This window comes from Hyla sarda, chromosome 9 (genome assembly GCF_029499605.1).
Source record: "Hyla sarda isolate aHylSar1 chromosome 9, aHylSar1.hap1, whole genome shotgun sequence".
Taxonomy (NCBI): Eukaryota; Metazoa; Chordata; class Amphibia; order Anura; family Hylidae; genus Hyla; species Hyla sarda.
In genome coordinates, this window is record NC_079197.1 from 22,405,634 (window position 1) to 22,430,474 (window position 24,841).

Genomic DNA, 24,841 nt, shown 5'->3' on the forward strand with positions numbered 1-24,841 from the left:
GACACCTTGACATTCTATGTGATGGAGTAAGTCTTAAAGGGGTTCTCCGGTGAAAAAAAAGTTTTTTTTTTTAAATCAACTGGTGCCAGAAAGTTAAATAGAAGTAATTTACAAATCTGTTTGAACATTTTAATCCTTCCAGTACTTATTAGCTGCTGTATAAAAGTTTTTTTCTTTTTAAATTTATTTTCAGTGTGACCACAGTGCTCTCTGCTGACACCTCTGTCCATGTCAGGAACTGTCCAGAGCAGGATAGGTTTGCTATGGGGATCTGTTCCTGCTCTGGACAGTTCCTAAAATGGACAGAGGTGTCAGCAGAGAGCACTGTGGTCAGACAGAAAAGAAATTCAAAAAGAAAAGTACTTTCTCTGTAGTATATAGCAGCTGATTAGTACTGGAAGGATTAAGATTTTTAAATAAAGTAATTTACAAATCTGTTTAACTTTCTGGCACCAGTTGATTTAAAAAAAAAAAAAAAAAAAGTTTTCCATCGGAGTACCCCTTTAACAATAACCTGATAAAACACAACCTGTCTGATCTGCATAGGAGACATTTTACGAGTGCACGAATTATGGCGGTCAAACATCAGATTTATCAAAACCTGCGCAGAGGAAAAGTGGCGCAGTTGCCCATAGCAACCAATCAGATCGCTTCTTTGATTTTTAAAAAGGCCTCTGAAAAATAAAAGAAGCGATCTGATTGGTTGCTTTGGGCAATTGCTCCGCTTTTCCTCTGCGCAGGTTTTGATAATTCTCTCCCCTCCTGTCTATGACCGGCTTTGTGCTCTATCCTGGCAAGGAAGATTTTATGGGGAAATTAACTAGTCAATTGCCAGCGCTACCATTTGGTACAGGACTGCTACAATGAGGCCCCAATAGAACAACCTGATTTAACCCCTGACTGCTTCTGGATCTGGCGTAGATTTCACTGTGCGGTGCACGACCAGTGCTGCATAGTGGCAAATTAATTAAACGGCCAGCACCGCTTAAAGGGGTACTCCGCCCCCAGACATCTTATCCCTTATCCAAAGGGTAGGGGATAAGATGTCTAATCGCCTGGGTCCCGCCAATGGGACCCCCGCGATCTCTGAAGCACCCAGCGTTCATTTAGAATGTTGAGTCCAGGCGGCGGGGGGTTGTGACCTCACGGCCACGCCCCCATGATGCCACGCCCCCTCAATGAAAGTCTATAGGAGCGGGCTGAGTGCGGGCGCGATGGTTTTGACATCACGGCCACGCCTCCATAATGTCATGTCACGCCCCCTCAATGCAAGTCTATGAGAGGGGGCGTGGCAGCTGCCACGCCCCCTCCCATAGACTTGCATTGAGGGGACGTGGCATGATGCTGGGGCAGCAGAGTACCCCTTTAATAAATCTGATAAAACGAACAGCAGCAGGAACTTACTTAAGACTGGCGTGTCATATGCCGGTCTTCGTCAATTCCACCATTTACTTTTTTCTCCTTTTCAGAAACCGTATTAAAGATTCTGCACCAAAACTGAAACGCTGCAGATCCAGTTAGAAAATCCCCATCATATCCTCCCAGATTATTAATACCCTAAAGTAAATGACCAAGATAAAATGTGTCTGTCTTTTGTATCAGCTATCTAAGATACAGAATGTAGCTCCTGTTTGTGCTGTAGCTGCTCTGGATGATGTAATGATCCAGGGAGCATTTGTTCCTTGGGGATTTCAATTAAAAATAATTTAAAAGGGCAAATCCTTCTACTATTCAACCTGAGAAGATAAGATGTATAGAAGAGGCTGAGTCACGTAACCAAGGAAACATACTTATTTATGGACTATTGTCCATATTAAAAATAAAAAAAATTTTTTTCATAATATCAACTGGCTCCAGAAAGTTAAACAGATTTGTAAATCTTAATCCTTCCAGTACTTATCAGCTGCTGAAGTTGAGTTGTTCTTTTCTGTCTGACAACAGTGCTCTCTGCTGACACCTCTGTCTCGGGAACTGTCCAGAGTAGCAGCAAATCCCCATAGCAAACCTCTCCCATATAACGTTAGAAAACCCATATAAAGTAAAGCTGCCATTATACCACATACATCTGCAGGTAAACGTTGCAGGAGATTGCCGCCAGGGCTCAAGAATATTTTTTTCTAAATATTGCTCAGTTTTTCTACTCCTGGATAACCCTTTATGGCTGGGTTCACACCACGATTTTGCAATACAGTTCCCATATACAATTTCAATTTGAAAACCGTACGGAACCGTATTGAAAACCGTACGCATTGACTCTCCATTGAAAACCGTATGCCAAACAATGCATCCGGTTGTGTCAGTTTTGCATCTTGTACGGTTTTGTCAGTTTTTTCCCCCGTACCCAAAACCGTAGCCTACCACGGATTTTGGTCCAGGAGAAAAACTGTATTAAACCGTATACTTTTTGTTTTTTGTTAACATGGGAGTCAATGGGAACGGTACAGTACCGTATGTGCGTATGGTTCCATCCGGTTTGCACCATAGGTTTTTTTCACTTTGATTGAAATTCCAAGAAGGAAACTGTGCAAACAAGTGAAACTTTATTCGTAATGGAGTGAAAAGTTAAAAACGTATAAGTTTTTTTTTCTTTCTTAAAAACGGATGCAACCGGACTTCAAATTTTAACCCGTATATGGTTTGAAAAATGGACACACGTTTTGATACAGTTTAGTCTGGTTTTGAGGAATCTGTTTTTCATCCAAAAAACCTGATACGGGAACTGTATTGCAAAAACGTGGTGTGAACCCAGCCTAACTCCAGCCAATAACAGGGGACAGTAGATTTTTATCCTATCTATCCCAAATCAAACGATCTTGGGGAAGCGGGGGGATAAATAATACAGAATGGTGTATTGATGAAGGGGTTTCACTCGAAACGCGTCTACGCTGTCTTTCTAGATGCTGTTTTATATCGGCTGTCCCACATATTGCGTTTTTTTACTGGGAGCCGAATAAAGTTCACATCATTTACCACTGGCTGTTCTGCTATATGCCAATAATACAGAATGCAGTCTACCGTAATTCTACCGTTGCAGGACCTGGAGTTGGGGAGTTGGGATCCGTGGACTGTGTAGTTATGAGATTTTCTGAAGACACAGAACGAGAGACCTTATTGTATCATTAAAAACCACTTAAGGTGGAGCATAGGCCACAACATTAGTCCTGTGCATAGTCTTGGATGCGCTTACCTTGTCCACCTCGTCACTCCAAAGCTGCAGTCACAGGAGAGATGAGTCTGAGATACGTCATAGGCACTCAACAAAACACAACAGCCAGTGATGTTTCACAGATGGGAAGGAAAGGGAAGGGTTAAGTTGGGGTATTGATCAATGTAGTGTCATCATTTACATAGGTCCTTACTCGGAAGAAGGGATTCGGGTTTTCTCAAAACACTAAACTTAAAATATGCAATACCGAAGACAGTGTTTCCCAACCAGGGTGCCTCCAGATGTTGCAAAACTACAACTCCCAGCATGCCCGGACAGCCTTTGGCTGTCCGGGCATGCTGGGAGTTGTAGTTATGCAGCATCTGGAGGCACCCTGGTTGGGAAACACTGTCCTAGGATATGAAATGATTGTTCTATTCCACTAGAATTCTGGAAAATGTACTTGTACGTCCTTAGCTGTCATCACCTGGGGTAAAAAAAAATAGTGTCAAAGGGCCACAATGTACAACTAAAAGAATATAGATATACGGTAAGTCTAACCTATATACTACTAAGCTTGGTTTTCTAATAAGGAGATCATGGAGATGGGCTGACAACCCTATTCCGAGAAACATTATGATAGCCACCTCTGTCCCCAAAAGCACCTTTGCCTTCTCCATAAGGACCTAGATAATAGTGGATGGGAGTTAGTGGTAGTGTATGTGTGAAAGGGGTGACTTAAGGGGGTTATCCAGGAAAAAACTTTTTTTTTATATATCAAATGGCTCCAGAAAGTTAAAAAGATTTGTAAATTACTTCTATTAAAAAATCTTAATCCTTTCAGTACTTATGAGCTTCTGAAGTTAAGGTTTTTCTTTTCTGTCTAAGTGCTCTCTGATGACACGTGTCTCGGGAACCACCCAGTTTAGAAGAGGTTTGCTATGGGGATTTGCTTCTAAACTGGGCGGTTCCCGAGACACGTGTCATCAGAGAGCACTTAGACAGAAAAGAGCAACCTTAACTTCAGAAGCTCTTAAGTACTGAAAGGATTAAGATTTTTTAATAGAAGTAATTTACAAATCTGTTTAACTTTCTGGAGCCAGTTGATGTATTAAAAAAAAGTTTTTCCCTGGATTACGCCTTTAAGGACACCAAAATGAAATGCAGGACTCTGAGAACATGAGACCTTCAACCAACACTAAACAAGGACTATACAACAGCAAGGACCATACAACAATACCATCTAGGATTAAAGGGGTGTTCCAGGAATTTTATATATATATCTATCTATATCTCAACTGGCTTCAGAAAGTTAAACAGATTTGTAAATTACTTCCAATAATTATCAGCTGCTGAAGTTGAGTTGTTCTTTTCTGTCTGGCAACAGTGCTCTCTGCTGACATCTCTGCTTGTCTCGGGAACTGCACAGAGCAGAAGAGGTTTGCTATGGGGATTTGCTTCTACTCTGGACAGTTCCCAAGTAAGGTGTCATCAGAGAGCGCTTAGAAAAGAACAGTTCAAATTCAGCAGCTCATAAGTACTGAAAGGATTAAGATTTTTTTTAATAGAACTAATTTACAAATCTGTTTAACTTAAAAAAAAAAAAAAAAAGTTTTTTCCTGGATAACCCCTTTAAGCTCTTTTTGATCTATATGACCACAATTTGCATAATCTCTACAACCCAACTGAACAATGTCTACATGTGTCTAAACCAGCGTTTCCCAACCAGGGTGCCTCCAGATGTTGCAAAACTACAACTCCCAGCATGCCTGGAAAGCCTTTGGCTGTCCAGGTATTCTGGGAGTTGTAGTTGTGCAACACCTGGAGGCACCCTGGTTGGGAAACACTGGTCTAGACACTATGCTGGTATTGTAGTGTATGATCACCCTTAAAGGGGTTATCCAGGGGGAAAAAAGAAATGTATATATCAACTGGCTCCAGAAAGTTAAACAGATTTGTAAATTACTTCTATTAAAAAATCTTAATCCTTTCAGTACTTATGAGCTTCTGAAGTTAAGGTTGTTCTTTTTTGTCTAAGTGCTCTCTGATGACACGTGTCTCTGGAACCGCCCAGTTTAGAAGAGGTTTGCCATGGGGATTTGTTTCTAAACTGGGCGGTTCCCGAGACACGTGTCATCAAAGAGCACTTAGACAGAAAAGAACAACCTTAACTTCAGAAGCTCATAAGTACTTGAAAGGATTAAGATTTTTTAATAGAAGTAATTTACAAATCTGTTCAACTTTCTGGCACCTGTTGATTTAAAAAAAAAAAAAAAAAGTTTTCCACTGGAGTACCCCTTTAATTCCTCCATATGCTTACAAGGTTCTCCCCATACTTAGCACAGTCGGATTGATCTATGAATCTAATGGATGTTCCTAATTTCTGCTAGTCATACCAATATCATAAAGATCAATGGCTAACTAGTCAATCAACATCTTTTTACTAAAAAAAAAAAAAAAGAGAGACTAGGTGACTTATTTTATTAAACCGCAATAGGGTGCCTCCAATATTGGGCAGAAGTCTTACTACCAAACTACATCTGCATATAAAGGGTATAGAACTGTAGAAGCAAGGTGGCTCTCTACATCAGTCTGGATCTATAAGATGGGCTCCTCATACATTATACACAGTGTTTCCCAATCAGGGTGCCTCCAGCTGTGGCAAAACTACAACTCCCAGCATGCCCGGACAGCCAAAGGCTGTCCAGGCATGCTGGGAGTTGTAGTTTTGCCACAGCTGGAGGCACCCTGGTTGGGAAACACTGCATTATACGGTACTGTAGGTCCGGATACTAGATGGCTCGAAGGGTTAATAGTTTAGCAGGGGTCTAATAAAAGTTGTCACCAGCTAGCCTTTCAATCCTGGGAAGGGTTGTAGGAATTGACAAGGGCCGAGAAAGGGGGGGGGGGGGGGAGGGGTTTAGATTGATCTTACCGCTGACGCACTGGCCGACAGTACGTAATTACGAGGTCGGGTCTCCTGAAAATCAGGCAAAGCCTGCGGGGAACAGAGCTCATGTCATGCAGGGAGAACATGAATGTGAAAAACATAAGCAAACAAAACAAAAATGAACATGGACGGGTAGAGGGAGCAAAGAGCGGAGTCAACAGGGGCCCACCCTGGACCCCAACACTAGATGAGGAATAAGGACACTCAATAGATTGGATGGGTAACTCTTCTTTGCGTGTTTTACCTGCTGCATGTGTCACAGAGTAAGATTCAATATGGTACAAGCCCTTTATAAATATGGAGCACAGACGTTCCACCAGTTCACTGGGGTATGTTGTTAAATGGGAACAAGCAGATAAAAAAAAAAACGGTAGAGGGGCTGATCGTGGCAACCAAAATAAAAAGATGCAATCTGATTGGCTGCCAGGGTCAGGGCCCCTTTACGTTTGGTTTCCATTCTTGACGCCCTATGGTCCTGATCGGAATAGTCACTGAAAGAAAAGGCCGTGTAGGGCACTTCCTTTCATAGTTTACCCAGGTACAGATGATTTTGAAGCTGAAATCGAACAGGCACTGACGCCATTCCCTCCTATGGCCTGTACGTATTGGGTAATCGTAGTCAGCTAGTGGGTCATTTTCTAATCGTCTACAGACTTTTAACTAAATAGTTTTTCAGTCGGATACACTTTGACCCACTAACCAACAACCATTGGGCCTGGGCGGGCAATACGGAGTGAATGGTATCAGTGTCGATTTCTGCTACAAAATTTGCATGTGCGCCACGGAGGCACGTATCGTGATGTTAACACGGCCTAAGAGGTAAACCGCCAGTTTCCAATACAGAGAATAAATGTGGGTATCAGACTAGTTGGTTGCTATGACCGACAGCACAGTTAGGCACAATGGGGGAGATTTATCAAAACCTGTCCAAAAGGAAAAGTTGCTGAGTTGCCCATAGCAACCAATCAGATCGCTTCTTTCATTTCTGAAAAGGCCTCTGAAAAACGAAAGAAGCGATCTGATTGGTTGCTATGGGCAACTCAGCAACTTTTCCTCTACACAGGTTTTGATAAATCTCCCCCAACGGACCTTAAGTAAAGCTCTTGAAAGGGAAAATTTATCAAAGTGTTCAGAGGAAAAGTTGCCGAGTTGTCCATAGCAACCAATCAGATCGCTTCTTTCATTTCTCAAAAGGCCTCTGAGAAAAGAAAGAAGGGATCTGATTGGTTGCTATGGACAACTCAGGAACTTTTTCTCTGGACAGGTTTTGGTAAAATCTCCCCCTAAGCACAACGCACATCTTATAAATATACCCGGAATGGTTCATCTACTTCCCATTTGGGATGAGAAAGACATAGGGGGGAGATTTATCAAAACCTGTCTAGAGGAAAAGTTGCCGAGTTGAGCAACCAATCAGATGGCTTCTTTCCTTTCTGAAAAGGCCTGTGAAAAATGAAAGAAGCGATCTGATTGGTAGCTATGGGCAACTCAGCAACTTTTCCTCTGGACAGGTTTTGATAAATCTCCCCCCCATAGTGGGTGCTCCCTGGGCAGCTCCTTCCATATAGATATTTCCCGTCCAGTGAATTAGTTAAGATGCAAAACTTCAAAGCACAATGCAGAGAGGCCAGCAACATGCAGAGAGGAGCACGACATAGGAATATAGAAAAGCCACAGCAGGTAGGAAGTGGGGATCCCAGTGCAAACATAGTAAGTGCCATACAAGACTATAAAACTAATGCCATCCTTCAGATATGGGGGGTGTAAATGACCTTAAATATCTGTTGCATGTACACAGCAATGTGGCTGCAGGTATAAATCCATCATTGGGGCATGACCATTTATCAAATACAGTGTTTCCCAATCAGGATGCCTCCAGTTCTTGCAAACCTACAACTCCCAGCATGCCCAGACAGCCAAAGGCTGTCTGGGCATGCTGGGAGTTGTAGGTTTGCAAGAACTGGAGGCATCCTGATTGGGAAACACTGATACAATGGCTGTATTTTTATGAATCTTTGTTCAAATTCCAAAATGATGGTCCAGGCTACCTGATGTGCACCTATGTCCCAATGACAACTCTTCCACCCACTGTGATCTGGCCATTCAGTGTTGTCATGGGGACAGTATGTGGATTTAAATCTGTACAGTTAGCACAGTATAGGACAAACATGTCCAATGTGCGGTCAGCCAACATGGGCAAAACCTCAAAAATACTATTGGGATAGAACATGTAGGGTTAGGTATTGGGAAAGGGAAGGGTAACCAGGAGTTAATAATGGGAAAATACACAACGTACTGTGCACACATCGACTATATTAGATGTACAAAATTGTATTAAAACAGATGTAGTAGATCCGAGTCAGTCAATACAGAACAGCAGAGTTTGTCACTCAATTTAATCCCATAATAGGCTGGGTTATTTTCTGTAGGAGTTATCACAGTGCCCAAAATACACAATGAATGTGTGTTCAACTTCACTAAATGGCCCAAGAAAAGCTGAATTTAGACCAGACCAGTAAAATTTTTAGCAGCCAGAGACAAAGCTTTATTTTATGCACCGTGACAGCTCACAGATTGAATTACAGTCCTATAAAAATGACATAAAACGCATTAGCAAAGTACAGTCCGTTTGCCAGAAAAAAAATTAACTCAGCTCTGCTACATCTGTCACGTGAACAAGCTTGTTTGCTAGCTGCTCTCGCTCACCATAGTAGGGTTTCTGAATGTAACACCCCCTCTATAACATCCATGTTCCCCAATAGGGGTTGTCATGATGCGGGCCTGCAATAATAATCCTCCCTGTTTCTAATGTCTACAGTAGACAGCGATTCCCGCATTCTCTTCCGCACCCTGACCCCCAATCCTACAAGCACCCTGACAAAGTCGGTGGAAAATAAAGATTATAGATGAACAGAAAGAAGCAAAAATAAGAAGTCACAGCAATGACCTCAGCAACAAATACTCACATCACCCTCGAACTGAGCAAATCACAAAAAACATAACAGAAACAAAACACCACAAGGTTAGTGAAGGTCAAACTGAATGGACACGGGGGGGGGGGGGGGGGGGGGGGGACGGACGTTAACAGCAGCCAAACACCGCACCCCAAAAAGTAGATGAAAGATGGCTGTGATAATGGTCTTATGAGATGGACTGATGTATATAATGGAAGACACAATAATAAAAATCACGAGCGTCCTCACCACCCATATCCTACTAAAACCCCAAAGCTCTAGTAACACACACAAAAAAAAAAAAGGTGGTGAGTATATAGAAACATGTCAACTGGGAGGAGTACATGGAAAGACGGCCACCTTCACCCTTTATGTGCATGCACCCCCCCCCCCCCCCCATATAGGAAAAGTGTTATCAGACGGGACATTACCGCGGCTTTTGCCTCCGCTGCTTTAGCTTTTTTCAGTCTCGCTTTACAAGCGTCAAGATCCAAGCGGCGGTTCTGCAGAATTCTCCTCTCCTTCTGTAATGTAAGCAAAATGCAAAATATGACTATTACAGAACAAAATCAGTACAATGGACTGATAAGGGGCTGGGGACCTTTAAAAGGAAACCTGTCCTCATGTTCATGCTGCCTAAACCAGGAGTCATCAGGGCGGTACATTAGGCTTGTGCCCGCCCAGTTGGCCTTGACTGATAGATCTCCCTATAACTAAACAGGAAGAGATCTGTCAATCAAAGCCAGTGGGGTGGAGAGAAGGTGCAGGGAACTGCCCTGATAACTCGTGGTTGAACTAGCATGAAAGCGATGACAGGTTCCCATTTAGGGTAGGGTCACACGTAGCGCATCCGCAGCTTATTTGACACTGCAGATGTGCTACTGTCCGTCCTTAGAGTGTGCCTCCAGCTGTAACTGTCTGTCCCGCTCACAGCAGCAATCTGCTGCTACAAGCAGACACGGCGGGAGCTGCGCGGATGCACAGGTCTCCAGACATCGCGGCCTGCTCCCTGAGCTAGGTCGAGAGCGGCCGCGAAGTCTGGAGTACACTGCACAGGCGTGCGCGTGACTAGCAGCTCGCCCTGTGTCTGCTGGAGGCATACTCTAGGGACGGTCAGTAGCACATTCGCAGTGACAAATACGCTGCGGATGTGCTACATGTGACTCTACTTCCAAAGAGGATCGGCTGGCTCCATTTATATTTTGATTATCCTATGTTATTCCTCTTGAAAATGTATAAATAAACTAATAAATAGGTGTTACTAATCCTCTTTTCAATAGGGTGTATACCTACAGCTGTCCTTTAAAGAAAAATATCCTCAGCCTCATTGGCTTCATAAAGTCCCTTAAAATTATATTATAGAAGTGCATTAGTGTACGGTCCCCTGTTGCGACTGCTATGTGTGAATGAGATCGCATCCACATGCGGTGACAAAGGCCTGCACTACGTTGCCAGTAATACTGCAGTTTTATTGGCAAAACTGTGCATCGTTCTCCATTGCATGTGTTGGTGGTTTTGGCAGCATGTGGCAGCTGTACTGTGGGTTAATAGAGCTGGGAAGCTGCAGGATAAATCAAATTCCCTGCAGCTTGTCACTGAGTAACATCAGCAAATATACTAATATAGTTCATAAGAAAATTCTATTTCCTTTTCATAGGAATCATGGCTTACAAAAAACACTTCTAGGGGTCCCCATACCATCCAGAACATAATCCTGTCCGGCTGCAGCATCATCTTTGTCCTAGCTAAGGCACAGGCTACTGATCAAGTGACCTCTGCTCCTAAAGGAAGATCGGAGTGCCAACTGGAGGCTGAATAGGGGGATCAGCACAGGATCGCATTTGGCGATTTAAATATAAAAAATAAAATATGAATAAACCCCTTGTAAATGCCAATTTTTGCAATGTTGCACAAACATCAAAAGTTAAGATCAGTTAGGGCATGAGAGGCTTCAATATTAAAGATGGAGTATAACTTACAGAAATGGTTCTCCAATCTCCTTCCAAAAAGTTGCGCAGAGGAGTCAGAAAGTTGATAGATGAAGAGTGGATGAAGTCTCTTTCTGCAATCCCCAGACGTTTCTGCGTCTCCCCCACCTTGATAAGCGTTTGCCCTGAAAATAGGAGGTAATGTGAACAATTAGGTTGGTGGGATGGGGTGGGGGGCATCACTGTTTAGCTGTACATGGAATCAGATTAAAAGCCAGTCAAGCGCTTGGAGAGAGCACAATGCAATTACAGCAAGGACACAGCCTGCCCACAGGCTCCAATTACAGCCCCATCAGTCTCATCAGCCAGGCAGCGAGCGCCAGCAATCCGTAGGATGTGATGAGGAGAGGACATCTGGGAAATGTGCCTGTTGCATAAACGGTGTGAAAAGACTGGCAGCACTTTATTTTTACTTTAGGATTCGAAAAGTGGTGAAGCCTGAATATCATATTCTACAGGAAATACAGTGGATGTAAGCTGGGATCATACTGGATTTATACAGGTAAAGATATAACACTATGTGAGAAAAAAATAGTGGTAAGGGAGGTGCTAAATAAAACTTAACATTTATTAATGTCCTGATAAAATATAAAATCACATGATAGTGATGAGTAGTTTGATCAGCTGGGTACAGCGCCACCCATGCGACACTGTTTAATAGAAAGACACTGTTAATAACACAAGTTATCTCCTAGGTTTTCCCAGGAGAATAGAACCCCTATTGAATCCACTCTATTCCCAACGCGTTTCTGGCGCCCCTATTGGTGTAGCACCCTCCTCAGGGGAATTTTAAAGGGGGTATCGCATGCCCATACACCATCTGCTTTGCAGCCAAACAGAATATTTAGTTGTATCTAGTTTGCTACATATGTGTTGGGCTCCATATGTGTTGGGCTCCATATGTAGCAAACTAGATACAACTAAATATTCTGTTTGGCTGCAAAGCAGATGGTGTATGGGCATGCGATACCCCCTTTAAAATTCCCCTGAGGAAGGCGCTACACCAATAGGGGCGCCAGAAACGCGTTGGGAATAGAGTGGATTCAATAGGGGTTCTATTCTCCTGGGAAAACCTAGGAGATAACTTGTGTTATTAACAGTGTCTTTCTATTAAACAGTGTCGCATGGGTGGCACTGTACCCAGCTGATCAAACTACTCATCACTATCATGTGATTTTATATTTTATCAGGACATTAATAAATGTTAAGTTTTATTTAGCACCTCCCTTACCACTATTTTTTTCTCACATAGTGTTATATCTTTGTTTATATTGCGGGGAGTACCACCTAGTGGGCCGGTACCAGGCATTATCACCAATTGGTACACAATAATTTATTTATACAGATAATAAGAAAGCAAAAAAACATAACACAGTCTCTTAGGGTTATACATGGACAAAATAAAAGAAAATAAAAAAAACTGGCACAGCAGGATAAAAACCACTTTTGACCACCAGGAATGCCCTTCTAGCCGATAGAAAGTATAGGGTGCATATACATTATATAAGCAGAAATATGACATTTTGAATAGAATAAATGAAAACGTTGCACTCCCCACACCATTATTCATTTAAATCCATTGTTTATTGTATGACAATGTCGCTATCAAACACATTTGAATTCGGCTAGGACGCCAAGAAGGGTAGGAGAGGTGAAGGGGCGTGACAGAGGCAACAGGCTGAATCACGTGCTTTGACGCTTCTTCCGGCTAGAGATACGTGAAACAGTCTGCTGCCTCTCACGTTTTCATTTCGTCTATTCCCGACGAGACCTCTTAAGGTTAGTGTGTGCTTCTAATGATCCTGCCAACCACATGTGATGGCAAGAGATGGGGCCAGTCCAGTGGGATGGGAAACCAAGGATCATACATCAGCGGATCTGTCACGGACCCAAGGGACAGTCAGAAGTAAACAGGCCTCCATTTACAGCAGCCTGTATTCTACTTTCAGGTAGTGTTGAGCGGCATAGGCCATATTCGAATTCGCGAATATTCGCGAATATATGGACGAATATTCGTCATATCTTCGCGAATATTCGCATATTCGTTATATTCTTGTTTTATTTTCGCATATGCGAAATTTCGCGTATGCGAAAATTAACATATGTCAATATTCGCATATGCGAAAATTAGCATATATGAAAAAATCGCGTATGCGAATTTTCGCACGCCAGTCTCACACAGTAGTATTACAGCCTTCTTTACACCACACAAGCTGGAAGCAGAGAGGGGTGATCACTGTGATGTGTACTGTGAAAAAAAAAAAACGAATATTCGTAATTACGAATATATAGGGCTATATTCGCGAAATTCGCGAATTCGCGAATATGCGATATTCGCGAATAATATTCGAATTGCGAATATTCGTGAGCAACACTACTTTCAGGGTCTTTTTCCTTTAAAGATGATGATGTTGATCTTGTTAAATGTTATAATCCTCCCAGTTCACTGCCCCCATCATGATAAACCACCCCCTGCCTTTATTATTATTATTATTATTATTTGTTAGTTTTCCACCTTGATATTGCTCTGTATTTTCTGCTCAGTCAGATTCACAGACTGGGAAGGGGGGTTCCCCAGCAGGCGTGACATCATCTGAAGCCATACAGGGGAGAACTTCCTCCCTCACTCTGCTACATGCAGCCCAGTGTGAGATGTGCTATGATTGGATAAAGGCTGAACACCCCCCCCCCCCCCCCTCAGCATTTCCTGATTTTGGACTTCTGCCAGGTCAGCAGGAGTCAAAAGTCTGTGCAAAAGATGGGGAAAATGTGCTCTGGACAAGTAGGGAGACACCTAGTGGCAGCTTTTTTTATTTATTTTTTTTATTTTTTTTTTAAACACAAATGAAACAGAAAACTTAATTTTTTTTTTAAACAAAGTACATACATTTTTTATTTACCATAAAGGAGTGCAATAGCAAAAATGTGTTTAAATGAGAGTGCCCATTTAATAAACGGAGACTCCCCAGCTGTGTGTTGAAACTTTCTATCTTGTGTGAAGTGCTATGATTCAGACAGTAGCATCTACTTGACGCTGAATACATCAAATACCTGTGTTCTTCCACTTGCATTTTCGCACAGCAGAGAAAGGTCATTCCCTCACACTATTTACTGGCAGTTAATGCAGTGTTTCCCAACCACAATGCCTCCAGCTGTTGCAATACTACAATGCCCAGCATGCCCGGACAGCCAAAGGCTTCAATATAATATGGATCAATTATTGTTCTGTGGCTTTTTATAGTATAATATTTTATTTCACAAAAATGAAAGAGACTGGAGGCACTCAAATCTGCTGCGGGTGATTTATTCCAAAGTCAGGTATACAGGTAATGCCCACTGGAGTGGTCATTGATTAAGCACAGGTACGCGAAACGAATCATCGACTGAGCATTACCTGTATACCTGACTTGGAATAAATCACCCGCAGAAGATTTGAGTGCCTCCAGTCTTTCATTTTTTGTGAATTTCTGTACTTATCCTGGAGGAGAACCAACAAAGCGGAGGATCCGTGAGTAGCAAATGTGCATAGCAATCGAGTGGTATCTCCAGAGTGCACCCAGTGGCAGTGCCAACTTTGATCTTTGTCTTCCTTTTGGATAATATTTTATTTAATATATAATAATTATTTTAGTATTTCATTATTCTTTAATTCTTCTTATATATTATATTACATTAGTACATTATTATTTTCTATATAGAGATGACTGGCATCAATACCATTATTACCAAAAATATTTTCAGTCTCACACTCTTCACTTGCAATGCGTTCATACAACTCACCATAAGGCGAGCTAGGCCCAAAGTCATTGGCGGCCTCGGTCATATACTGGCCCAACAACTCTCCATTGGTCACCCGAGAGGGAATCTTCCGGTCCAATTTTTCATATAAAAACTCTTCTACCCGAGCACCTACAGGAATGATAATAATAATAGTAAATGTGCCACAGTGTAGATTAACATGGATTACCATTGTTTCTGTGCATAAATCCTATTTGCCCATCTACTCACTGGGATTGGGCTGCAAGAGGACCTCGGTCTGATGTAGGATCTTCTCAGTCCAGTTTTTTGTACCGTCAGCTCTAGACAGGAGGTTCTCAAAGTGAGCGTCCAACTCTGTCTTCTCTGCTTGGCCAAATTTCTCCTCAGTAAACTGGAAAAAAAAAAAAAGAGAAGACAAGTCTTGTAAGCGAAACAGAGTATTTTCAGTCCATCATGGAGGTTTAAGATGTACCCTCTTGTTAAAACCATCAATTAATGTACTTTAAATGGACACTGTCAAATCCAAAAACTTTTTATATGTGGTTACTGATGAAAATTAAAGATCTTTGGTAATATGTAAAAAAAAATATTTTTGAATATTTAATAAAGAAAACGTCTCCTTAAAAATACCACCACTAGGGGTCCCAATACCTACTGGGACAATAACCAGTCCTGCAGCAGCATCAGGCGTGTCCACAAGTCATGGACAAGAGATGACTCATGGACAAGGCTGCATGAGCAGACGCACCAATCACCTCCCACCAACACAAGGGAAGGACACGCCCCTCCCACCACACACCAATCACCTCCCACCAGCACAAGGGAAGGACACGCCTCCTTCCCCTAAGAGGATTTCTAACACTGTGAGCTAATGAAAAGAGGGATTTTTATAATAAATATAGGCAACAGAGGCATAAAAATTGATGCACATGGTCAAAATTTTGTACTGAGTAACATTTTTTTTTTTGTGGGATATAAACAGGTACGCTTTAAAGAGTATATGTTCTGACATGAAGGAGATTGCTTTATTGGCCTGGGATCTGCACCAACACAAGACTAAAATAATTTGTTCCAGGTTTTAGGCCTGTATGGTGTGTCAGGAATAAAAGTAAAGTAAAACATTCTCAGCACAGTTTCTTAAAGAATGTTTTCGTGTTTATTCACACATCAAACTTGGAAAATTGATCAAATCCTTCCCAAAGGACTCTCAAAAGCATTAGGGGCACTCATACCCACCAATCCCAAAATAGGGGCATTCTACATACTTCCAAAAATCCACAAATCTGGGAACCCGGGCAGACCAATAACAAGAGGTATGGATACATTAACTGAACATATATCTGGCTTGGTAGAAAACATGCTAAAACCCTTTGTCACACACACACACACACACCAAGAGTTTCATATAGGACATCACTGACCTTAACAAACTCCGTCAAATTACTAACTTGTCTGCCAACTCCATACTGGTTACAATGGATGTAGAGTCTCTGTATAGTAACATCCCACACAAAGATGGAATCGATGCCTGCCCTCTGTTCCTCTCCTCCCAAACCCAGAAATACAGCCCTCAGATCATCACCAAATTCATAGAATTCATCCTCACACAACTACTTCAGCTTCAACAGTGACATATTTAAAGATGATGGGCACTGCTATGGGGACAAGGATGGCACCACAATATGCCAATCTATTCATGGCTGACCTAGAAAAGCCATTCCCAAACCCTACAGATACATTGATGATAATTTCATTTTTTGTACAGAAGGCAAAGAAAAAAACTCTAAAAGTTTGATGATACCTTTAATTCATCTATCAAAATCAAAATGGACTTCTCTACAGAAAGTGTGAACTTCCTGGACACCACTGTAACCATAAACAAGGACACACTACAGACATCTATATACAGAAAAACCCAAAGACCGATCCAGCTATCTACAGAATTCGCTAAGTTTCCATCCATCACACACTAAGAAAGGAATCATATACAGCCAAGCCACCAGGTACCACCACATCTGCTCCAACACTGATGACAGACATGCATCTACAAACGCTAGCTGAGAAATTTAAACAAAAAGATTACAAACCAAAGACCAGCAATAAGAAAATCCACTCTGCCCTTCAAACACCACATGAACACCCGCTACAGTACAGAGAGAAACAAACCTCCTCACGCACACCACTGGTAACCACATACAATCCGGCCCTTGAGGAAATACGCAAAATCATAAAGGACCTGCAGCCAATACTAGCAGAAGATGAGGTGTTAAAAGAAATCTTCCCTGAACCTCCCATCTTGGCCTTCAGACAACCACCCAATCTAACAAACATGTTGTGAATGCACCCTTATATAAAATATGTCAGGAATTTGACTTTTGGAAAATGCTCTTAAAGGACCGGCGACAAATCTCATTCATATAAACGAGTGATCTGACTACGGACGGCTAATGTTTGCCCCGTATCTGGTTTTGTGGCTGGACTGAAAACCGTAGCATTCCAAGGTTTTGAGTCCGGTCACAAACCCGGATACGGAGCAAAAGTGCCGACTATGTGTCACTATCTGACTCCGGTCGGCTCATTTAAATGAAGGAGATTTGGCGCCGGTCCTTTAAGAGCATTTTCCAGAAGTCAAATTCCTGACATATTTTATATAAGGGTGCATTCACAAAATGTTTGTTAGATCCAGCTGGGAAATTTCAAAAACGGGCGCTCCCGTATCAGGAGTGTCCAAGTGATGGGTCCCAGTGATCAGAAATGTTCTTTGTCCACAGAAAAACACTTAGTTCTTTGTAGTCCCACATGAAGACCACCTGTGGGAAATACTTGAATTCCCAGTCAGGCTATGTGCACATGGTGGAATTTCTGAGCTGAATTCCGCAGGAATATTCCATTAGGGAATTCCGTTGCTGCAGAGTCCCATTGGTTTTAATGGAATTCTGCTGCACTGTGCACCCGACAAAATTACCGCCGCAGAAACATCCCGATTCCAGCGTCCACAGAAACACTGAACCTGTTCAAATGTTTCTGTGGATTCTGTATTGCCGTTTATGGAGATGGCTCCTTTCTGAGCAAACCTAGTGCCGCCGAATCAAGATAATGTGCGTAATGCCTGCCCATATTTTCCGGCAGACATTCTGCACAATCTTCGGCCGTGTAAACATGGCCTAAAACAGACTCTCCATTTTATTGTTCATTTGTTATTCCATTTGTAAATACTGAATATGAACAAAAAGTAACAATTCTGTTATTTTCCCTCTGTTGATGGGATGCGTTCTATAAATCTGTCTAATGTACTCAGTGTCAGCGTGTGTAGCGACAATCCCTCATTGAGAAAGGAATGGTAAAATGTAGTTGTCAGTTTGTTCATAGATTTCCGAGAGAAGCAAACAGAGCAATAATACAGAGATCTAAGTGTTTGTCAGGGGAGGAGGCAGATCCTTGATCTAATATGTCCATAAATCTCTATGTCCGTACATACCCATAATGTATTTTACAATGGACACATGTTCAATTATTTACATAGTTTAACTGAATACAAGCCATGGATAGCATTCGTGGTTAACTCCCGTCACTGCTCAGATCAATAAAAGTTGTGAGGTAAATAAATAGATACCTGCTGCCTTTCTGGAAAGCTCAGATGCATTTATAAAGTAGCCATGATATTGTTTTATTTATGTAATGCAGACAGACGGCCCTCGGTAGCATTACCGTACAGGATTTTGGCACAGGCTCGGGCCCAGCCCCAGACAGAATCAGCAGAGCCTTACAGCTGACCAGGGAAATCAATTCAGCGTCACAATACCCGAATGACAATGGACGGATTCCCATCTGCCCACAGGGAAAATAAGCGTTCCTCTGTCTGTTCGCACCATCAAGATCCTTTGACCTGTTTTCCTGCTGCCATCCAGATAAATAATGCAGTAAGGCACCTGGAGCCCCTGCTACTAGCACCCAGTGGGACCCGGGATCTATTATTCATAGGTTCTAAGGTTTCTAGTGGTCACTTTAAAGAAGAACCAGGAAAACTTCTGAACAGCTATAAATTTGGGGGGGGGGGGGGGGGTGAGGTAAAAACGACAACAGAGGCCAAGACCCCAGGGGCACAATTAACACTATACATTTTCTCCATATAATATACAGATACAATAGAGAAGGTTCAGAAAAATCCAGGGAGGACAAATCCACAGTAAACCTTACTGCCAGAGACCAAGTTTTAGGAGTAATTTCCATCGGCATCAATTAATCACATCTACACAGATTCCTAAAAGAGTCTTCAGATTCCTGGATAATGTATTTGTAATGTAGTCTAATGTATATTCCAAAGGCCAAAACGCCAGTGCATTAACCAATAGACTTTATATTTATTGAGTCTTTAATGTTCCTTGACCCTTGCTTGGGGATGTTAATTGTATTGATATCCCTCGTTCAGGTTGTCCGCTCTTTCAGGGATGACCAGTCTCTGCTTCCCTCCGTGGACAGTGTGCCCTTCAGTGGTAAAAAGAGGAACAGTGCCCCTTCTCTATCGCATGTTCAGAGGTGTCATCTCTCTGGGTTCAAAAAAAAAGGTAAAAAGGGCCGATGCCCTTTCCTATTGTTGGATTGAAGGGAGCTGGGGTCTCACATCAAATGTTCAAGGGCAAAAAAAAAATAAAAAATACAGCTCAGTGCCCTTTTTTGTTTACAAGACGGACCAACAGCTTACTGAAAGATCAGTTACATGCTGCCAGTACAAGTCTATGGAGAGGGGAGGGGTGAGGAAGGAGTTAGGAAACTAAGTGAAAGTATATAAAAGGTGCCAGCATTTCTTACCAGACCAAGGGTTAAGGCAGATTGCTGGCGGTGTGTTCTGCGCTCGCATTCAACGCTACTTTGTACATGAACATCACTGGACTTGGACACTACATTAGCGACTAGGTGTGAAACAATATAGTTGCAGCCGGATTACGGCAGAAGATTGAACATAAGGAATTGGATTCTGACGGAAGATTCATTATCGGAAGTTTTGTCGCTTTTAATGTCTGAACAGGGGAGAAGAATCACATTGAAATCTATAGGAGGCTGTTGCAGGTGAAAATTCCGTAGAGTGAACTTACTGTAAGTATTAGATCTCACCCCAGGGCTTGATTCACATAATGCCCTCCATGCTGCTGCTGCTTAGGGTGACACTGGAGGCAGAATTTCCTTTAGTGTATTTGTGCAATCTATGGGAGACATCATAAAAGCTAGTCTATACCCATTCCCTCAGGGATAACTAAAAGCCTGGTTTAAAAAAAAATAATAATAATAATTATATAATATATATATATACACACACACACACACACACACACACACGTTTTATAATGGCTATTCTTCATGTACAAAACAAACACACACACATACACATACGTGACAGCTTATTCTGAAAAATCAGGCCCACTTTAAGTTCTGCAAAACTTATTTAAAGTTTTTAAATAAAGAGAGAACAACAACAATTTTAAAAAAATTCACACGAATAGATCAGCTGTGAGACAGCAGTATGGTAACTGCTGAACAAGCTAATAGACAAGAGAAAATAGCAAGATGATGCCTTGAATTCGAAACAGAGATACACATTATAATTATTTATTTTAAATCAGCTTAACACACTGCTCAAAAAAATAAAGGGCACATAAGATAACACATCCTAGATCTGAATGAATGAACTAATCGTATGAAATACTTTCGTCTTTACATAGTTGAATGTGCTGACAACAAAATCACACAAAAATGATCAATGGAAATCAAATTTATCAACCCATGGAGGTCTGGATATGGAGTCTCACTCAAAATCACAGTGGAAAACCCCACTACAGGCCGATCCAACTTTATGTAATGTCCTTAAAACAAGTCACAATGAGGCTCAGTAGTGTGTGTGGCCTCCACGTGCCCGTATGACCTCCCTACAATGCCTGGGCATGCTCCTGATGAGGTGGAGGATGGTCTCCTAAGGGATGTCCTCTCAGACCTGGACTAAAGCATCTGCCAACTCCTGGACAGTCTGTGGTGCAACGTGGCGTTGGTGGATGGAGCGAGACATGATGTCCCAGATGTGCTCAATCGGATTCAGGTCTGGAGAACAGGCGGGCCAGTCCATAGCATCAATGCCTTCCTCTTGCACAAACTGCTGACACACTCCAGCCACAGTTTAGCATTATGAGGAACCCAGGGCCGACCGCACCAGCATATGGTCTCACAAGGGGTCTGAGGATCTCATCTCGGTAGCTAATGGCAGTCAGGCTACCTCTGGCAAGCACATGGAGGGCTGTGCGGCCCCCAAAGAAATGCCACCCCACACCATTACTGACCCACCACCAAATCGGTCATGCTGGAGGATGTTGCAGGCAGCAGAAAGTTATCCACGGCATCTTCAGACTCTCACGTCTGTCACATGTGCTCAGTGTGAATCTGCTTTCATCTGTGAAGAGCACAGGGCTCCAGTGGCGAATTTGCCAATCTTGGGGTTCTATGGCAAATGCCAAATGTCCTGCACGGTTTTGGGCTGTAAGCACAACCCTCACCTGTGGACATCAGGCCCTCATACCACCCTCATGGAGTCCGTTTCTGACCGTTTGAGTGGACACATGCACATTTGTGGCCTGCTCAAGGTCATTTTGCAGGGCTCTGGCAGTGCTCCTCCTAATCCTCCTTGCACAAAGGTGGAGGTAGCAGTTCTGCTGCTGGGTTGTTGCCCTCCTATGGCTTCCTCCAAGTCTCCTGATGTACTGGACTGTCTCCTGGTAGCGCCTCCATGCTCTGGACACTACGCTGACAGACACAGCAAACCTTCTTGCCACAGCTCGCATTGATGTGCCATCCTGGATGAGCTGTACTACCTGAGCCACTTGTGTGGGTTGTAGACTCAATCTCATGCTAACACTAGAGTGAAAGCACCGCCAGCATTCAAAAGTGACCAAAACATCGGCCAGGAAGCATAGGAACTGAGAAGTGGTCTGTGGTCTCCACCACTAGTTTATTGGGGGTGTCTTTTCCACCTGTTGTCTGTTCCATTTGTACAACAGCATGTGAAATTGATTGTCAATCAGTGTTTCTTCCTGAGTGGACAGTGGGATTTCACAGAAGTGGGATTGACTTGGAGTTACATTGTGTTGTTGAAGTGTTCCCTTTATTTTTTTGAGCAGTGTATAAAACAATAGAGACTCTCTGCTTCAAGGGCTTATCCGCCTACACTCTGCATGCGAAAGCTCCTCAGTGCTTCTACTAAACCTTCTTTAACCTGGCAACAGAAGCCAGAAAAAAAAAGATTCAGGAGACTTATGTCGCATAGCTGGAATTTCTGAGCAACAACTTGGATCACTTCCTGAACAACACACTGTGGGATGTTGCTACAAATATGTGGCTGGTCGGCTGGAAAGCAATGATACGAAGCGTAACGAACAGACGCCTGGAAAGATGTCAAGATAAATGTTACACCGTTTAGCCTCGTAAAGGCCCAACTTCAATCCGACTACAAGAGGAATCGGTTATGGTGGGAACTGGGGCAGAATCTAGCGAGAGGCTGAACTGAGAGAAGTCAAATCCATTTTGATGTCTGGTAGCCATAAGTATGGTCTTTCTTTGGGTCTTTACACTTCTCAATTAAGTATGCATGGTATCTATGACTGTCTTCTTGGTTGTCCTTGTTCCACTTCTATCAACTCTCCTAGATCGATTCTCCTACATTTCTGTAGAAATTCAATGTAGGAAAAAAAATGCAGCAGTTGTCATCGGGCTGCCCATAGGTAGAGACAGTAGAGAGGCGAGTACATGAGGGACAAACTGGGGAAGCCTTGCTGTGAATACTAAGGGAACTGGCAGGGGTGCTGTCATAACTATTGGGGGAATTAGCAGAGGAGCTGCCACAACTACTGGGGGAACTGGCAGGGGGGGGATCTGCCATGACTACAAGGGGAATTGGCAGCAGAGCTGACTAGTGGGTTAAAGGGGTTCTCCACCATAAAGGTGATTTTAGTAGGTACCTGGCAGACAGTAATGGACATGCTTAGGAAGGATCTGCACTTGTCTTGGGGCTAAATGGTCAAGAGATTACCATAATACTGTAGCTAGCTTTTTTGTGAACTTGTATTTCCTGTTTGACTGTTCTTTTTTTGACTACAATTCCCACAATTCTATTTTCCTTCTTCCCACACATCAGCCACCCCACCCATTGAAACATAAATGAGCTGCAGACCTGTGGTTTTCAACCAGGGTGCCTGCAGCTGTTGCATTAGTTGCAGATTGATCCCTCCACCCATTGAAGCAGACAGGCTCCCTGTCATCAGCTGACTAGTGAGTCAGGTCTCGGCCGCATTGCAAGCTGGGAAAAATCCGAGACAGCAGTCATTTTGTATGCTGGTAAAAATAAATAGTGAGGGGAAAATCACAGAAGAATTGTGAGAAAACCGTCACACACAGGTACAGACACTATATTATAAACTACACTAACTTTACAGCCCCTGTAGCATAATCAAATAAAAGAAAAATCCCGGAATACCCCTTTAACTGGAAGGAAGGGCAGGGGGAACTGGAATTGAAGAGTGCGGTTTTGTTTGGAGTTCTCTTTGGCCATGTTCACACGGCCAAAAATGTGCAGAATGGCCACCCAAACAACATAGGTGGACATTCGGCACATTTGAATGTTCCGACGGTCGTTAGGACCACTCGGAAATGCGCTGTCTCATAGAGAGCAATGCATTTCCGAGTGGAATCCGAAGAAAGAATAGACATTTCTATTCTTTGTGTGGATGCTGGAATCGGGATTTCTGCCATGTGCCCAGTGAAATAAATGGGACTCTGCTCCAGCAGAATGCCCCTTAGAAATTCCGCCGTGAGAACATCGCCTTCTAGTGTCGCGTAAGGCCAGGTTTGTAAATTCCCAGCCCTAGAACATGTCATTGCTGGTCTTCAAATTGCACATGGACCTGTCCACCTCACTTCCCTCTTACCAGTCACACTTCACAGTCGGAATATAAAGCTTATGAAGTCATTCACAGAACTGGTAAAAACTCATGTCAGTCTGCGACTCCTACACCACCATAGTCAGAGTGCCCTTATAGAAATAATTCCTGTAAAAAAATCCTTGGCCCTGGAGTAATCTTCTTTTGTCAAACTGTTAATGTTCTAGTCCAGTGGTTCTTAACCTTGTTGGAAGTACTGAACCCCACCAGTTTCATATGCGCATTCACCGAACCCCTCTTAATTGGAAAAATAAAATATGATTTTTTTCAAATTCAAAATATAAGAGGTATATATTTATACATAGGTGCACAAAATGAACAAAACCATTAAAGAACTAAACCATTAAGACACATTAGGCACAGGCAGTGTTCCCCCACATTATGGAGGCCAGTGGTATTCAAACTGCGGACCTCCAGATGTTGCAAAACCAACTCCTAGCATGCCCGGACAGCAAACAGCTGTCCGGGCATGCTGGAAGTTGTAGTTTTGCAACATCTGGAGGTCCACAGGTTGAAGACCACAGATGTAGGCAGTGTTCCCCCACAGACATACAGCCTCCAGCCATATACAGTGTATGGCTGGAGGCTGTATGCCTGTGTACTGCCCACTTCAGTGCTCCGACCACCGCTCCGGCTATAGCAGTAGGTCTCGGGACCGGTGGTCGGAGCACCGAAGATGACTTGGCGCTGGTCACTTACCAAGCTGGCCAGCGCGCGTCTTCCTCCTTCTCTATCCTCCAGTCCTCGGCGCCTTCGTTTCCATTGGCGGGCGCACGCACGGGACATCAGTGACGTCCCGGCGGCCCTGCGTTTTTAAACTTAACGCGGAGCCGCAGGGAGTTAATAGTGATGGGGGAAATTGCCCCGTCGCTACAGGACGGGCAAACACCGGCTCTGCTCGGGGCCCTGGGCCAGCTCGGGGCCCCAAGCAATTGCTTGGTTTGCCTGTCCTGTTGCGACCTCCGCCGCCGAACCCAGGGGACTGACTCACTGAACCCCTGGGGTTCGATCGAACCCAGGTTAAGAACCACTGTTCTAGTCAATTATTTCTTAGTTGCATATGTTTCTGG

At 43.0% G+C, this 24,841-nt stretch overlaps 1 protein-coding gene across 5 annotated transcripts in view; it reads right to left on the reverse strand.

Annotated features, from left to right (window-relative positions):
- The window catches only part of SH3GLB2 (SH3 domain containing GRB2 like, endophilin B2), a 42,306-nt gene that overhangs the window by 7,972 nt on the left and 9,493 nt on the right, over positions 1–24,841 (reverse strand). For 2 of the 5 annotated variants that reach the window (XM_056538773.1, XM_056538772.1), the window contains exons 2-7: positions 15,046–15,187; positions 14,818–14,946; positions 11,029–11,162; positions 9,481–9,573; positions 6,081–6,143; positions 3,188–3,211 (exon numbers count right to left, since the gene is read on the reverse strand). In XM_056538773.1, the coding sequence (XP_056394748.1) occupies positions 3,188–3,211; positions 6,081–6,143; positions 9,481–9,573; positions 11,029–11,162; positions 14,818–14,946; positions 15,046–15,187 (585 nt within the window). The remainder of the gene's footprint in view (positions 1–3,187; positions 3,212–6,080; positions 6,144–9,480; positions 9,574–11,028; positions 11,163–14,817; positions 14,947–15,045; positions 15,188–24,841) is intronic. The other 3 variants (XM_056538776.1, XM_056538775.1, XM_056538774.1) reach the window with 2 other exon arrangements.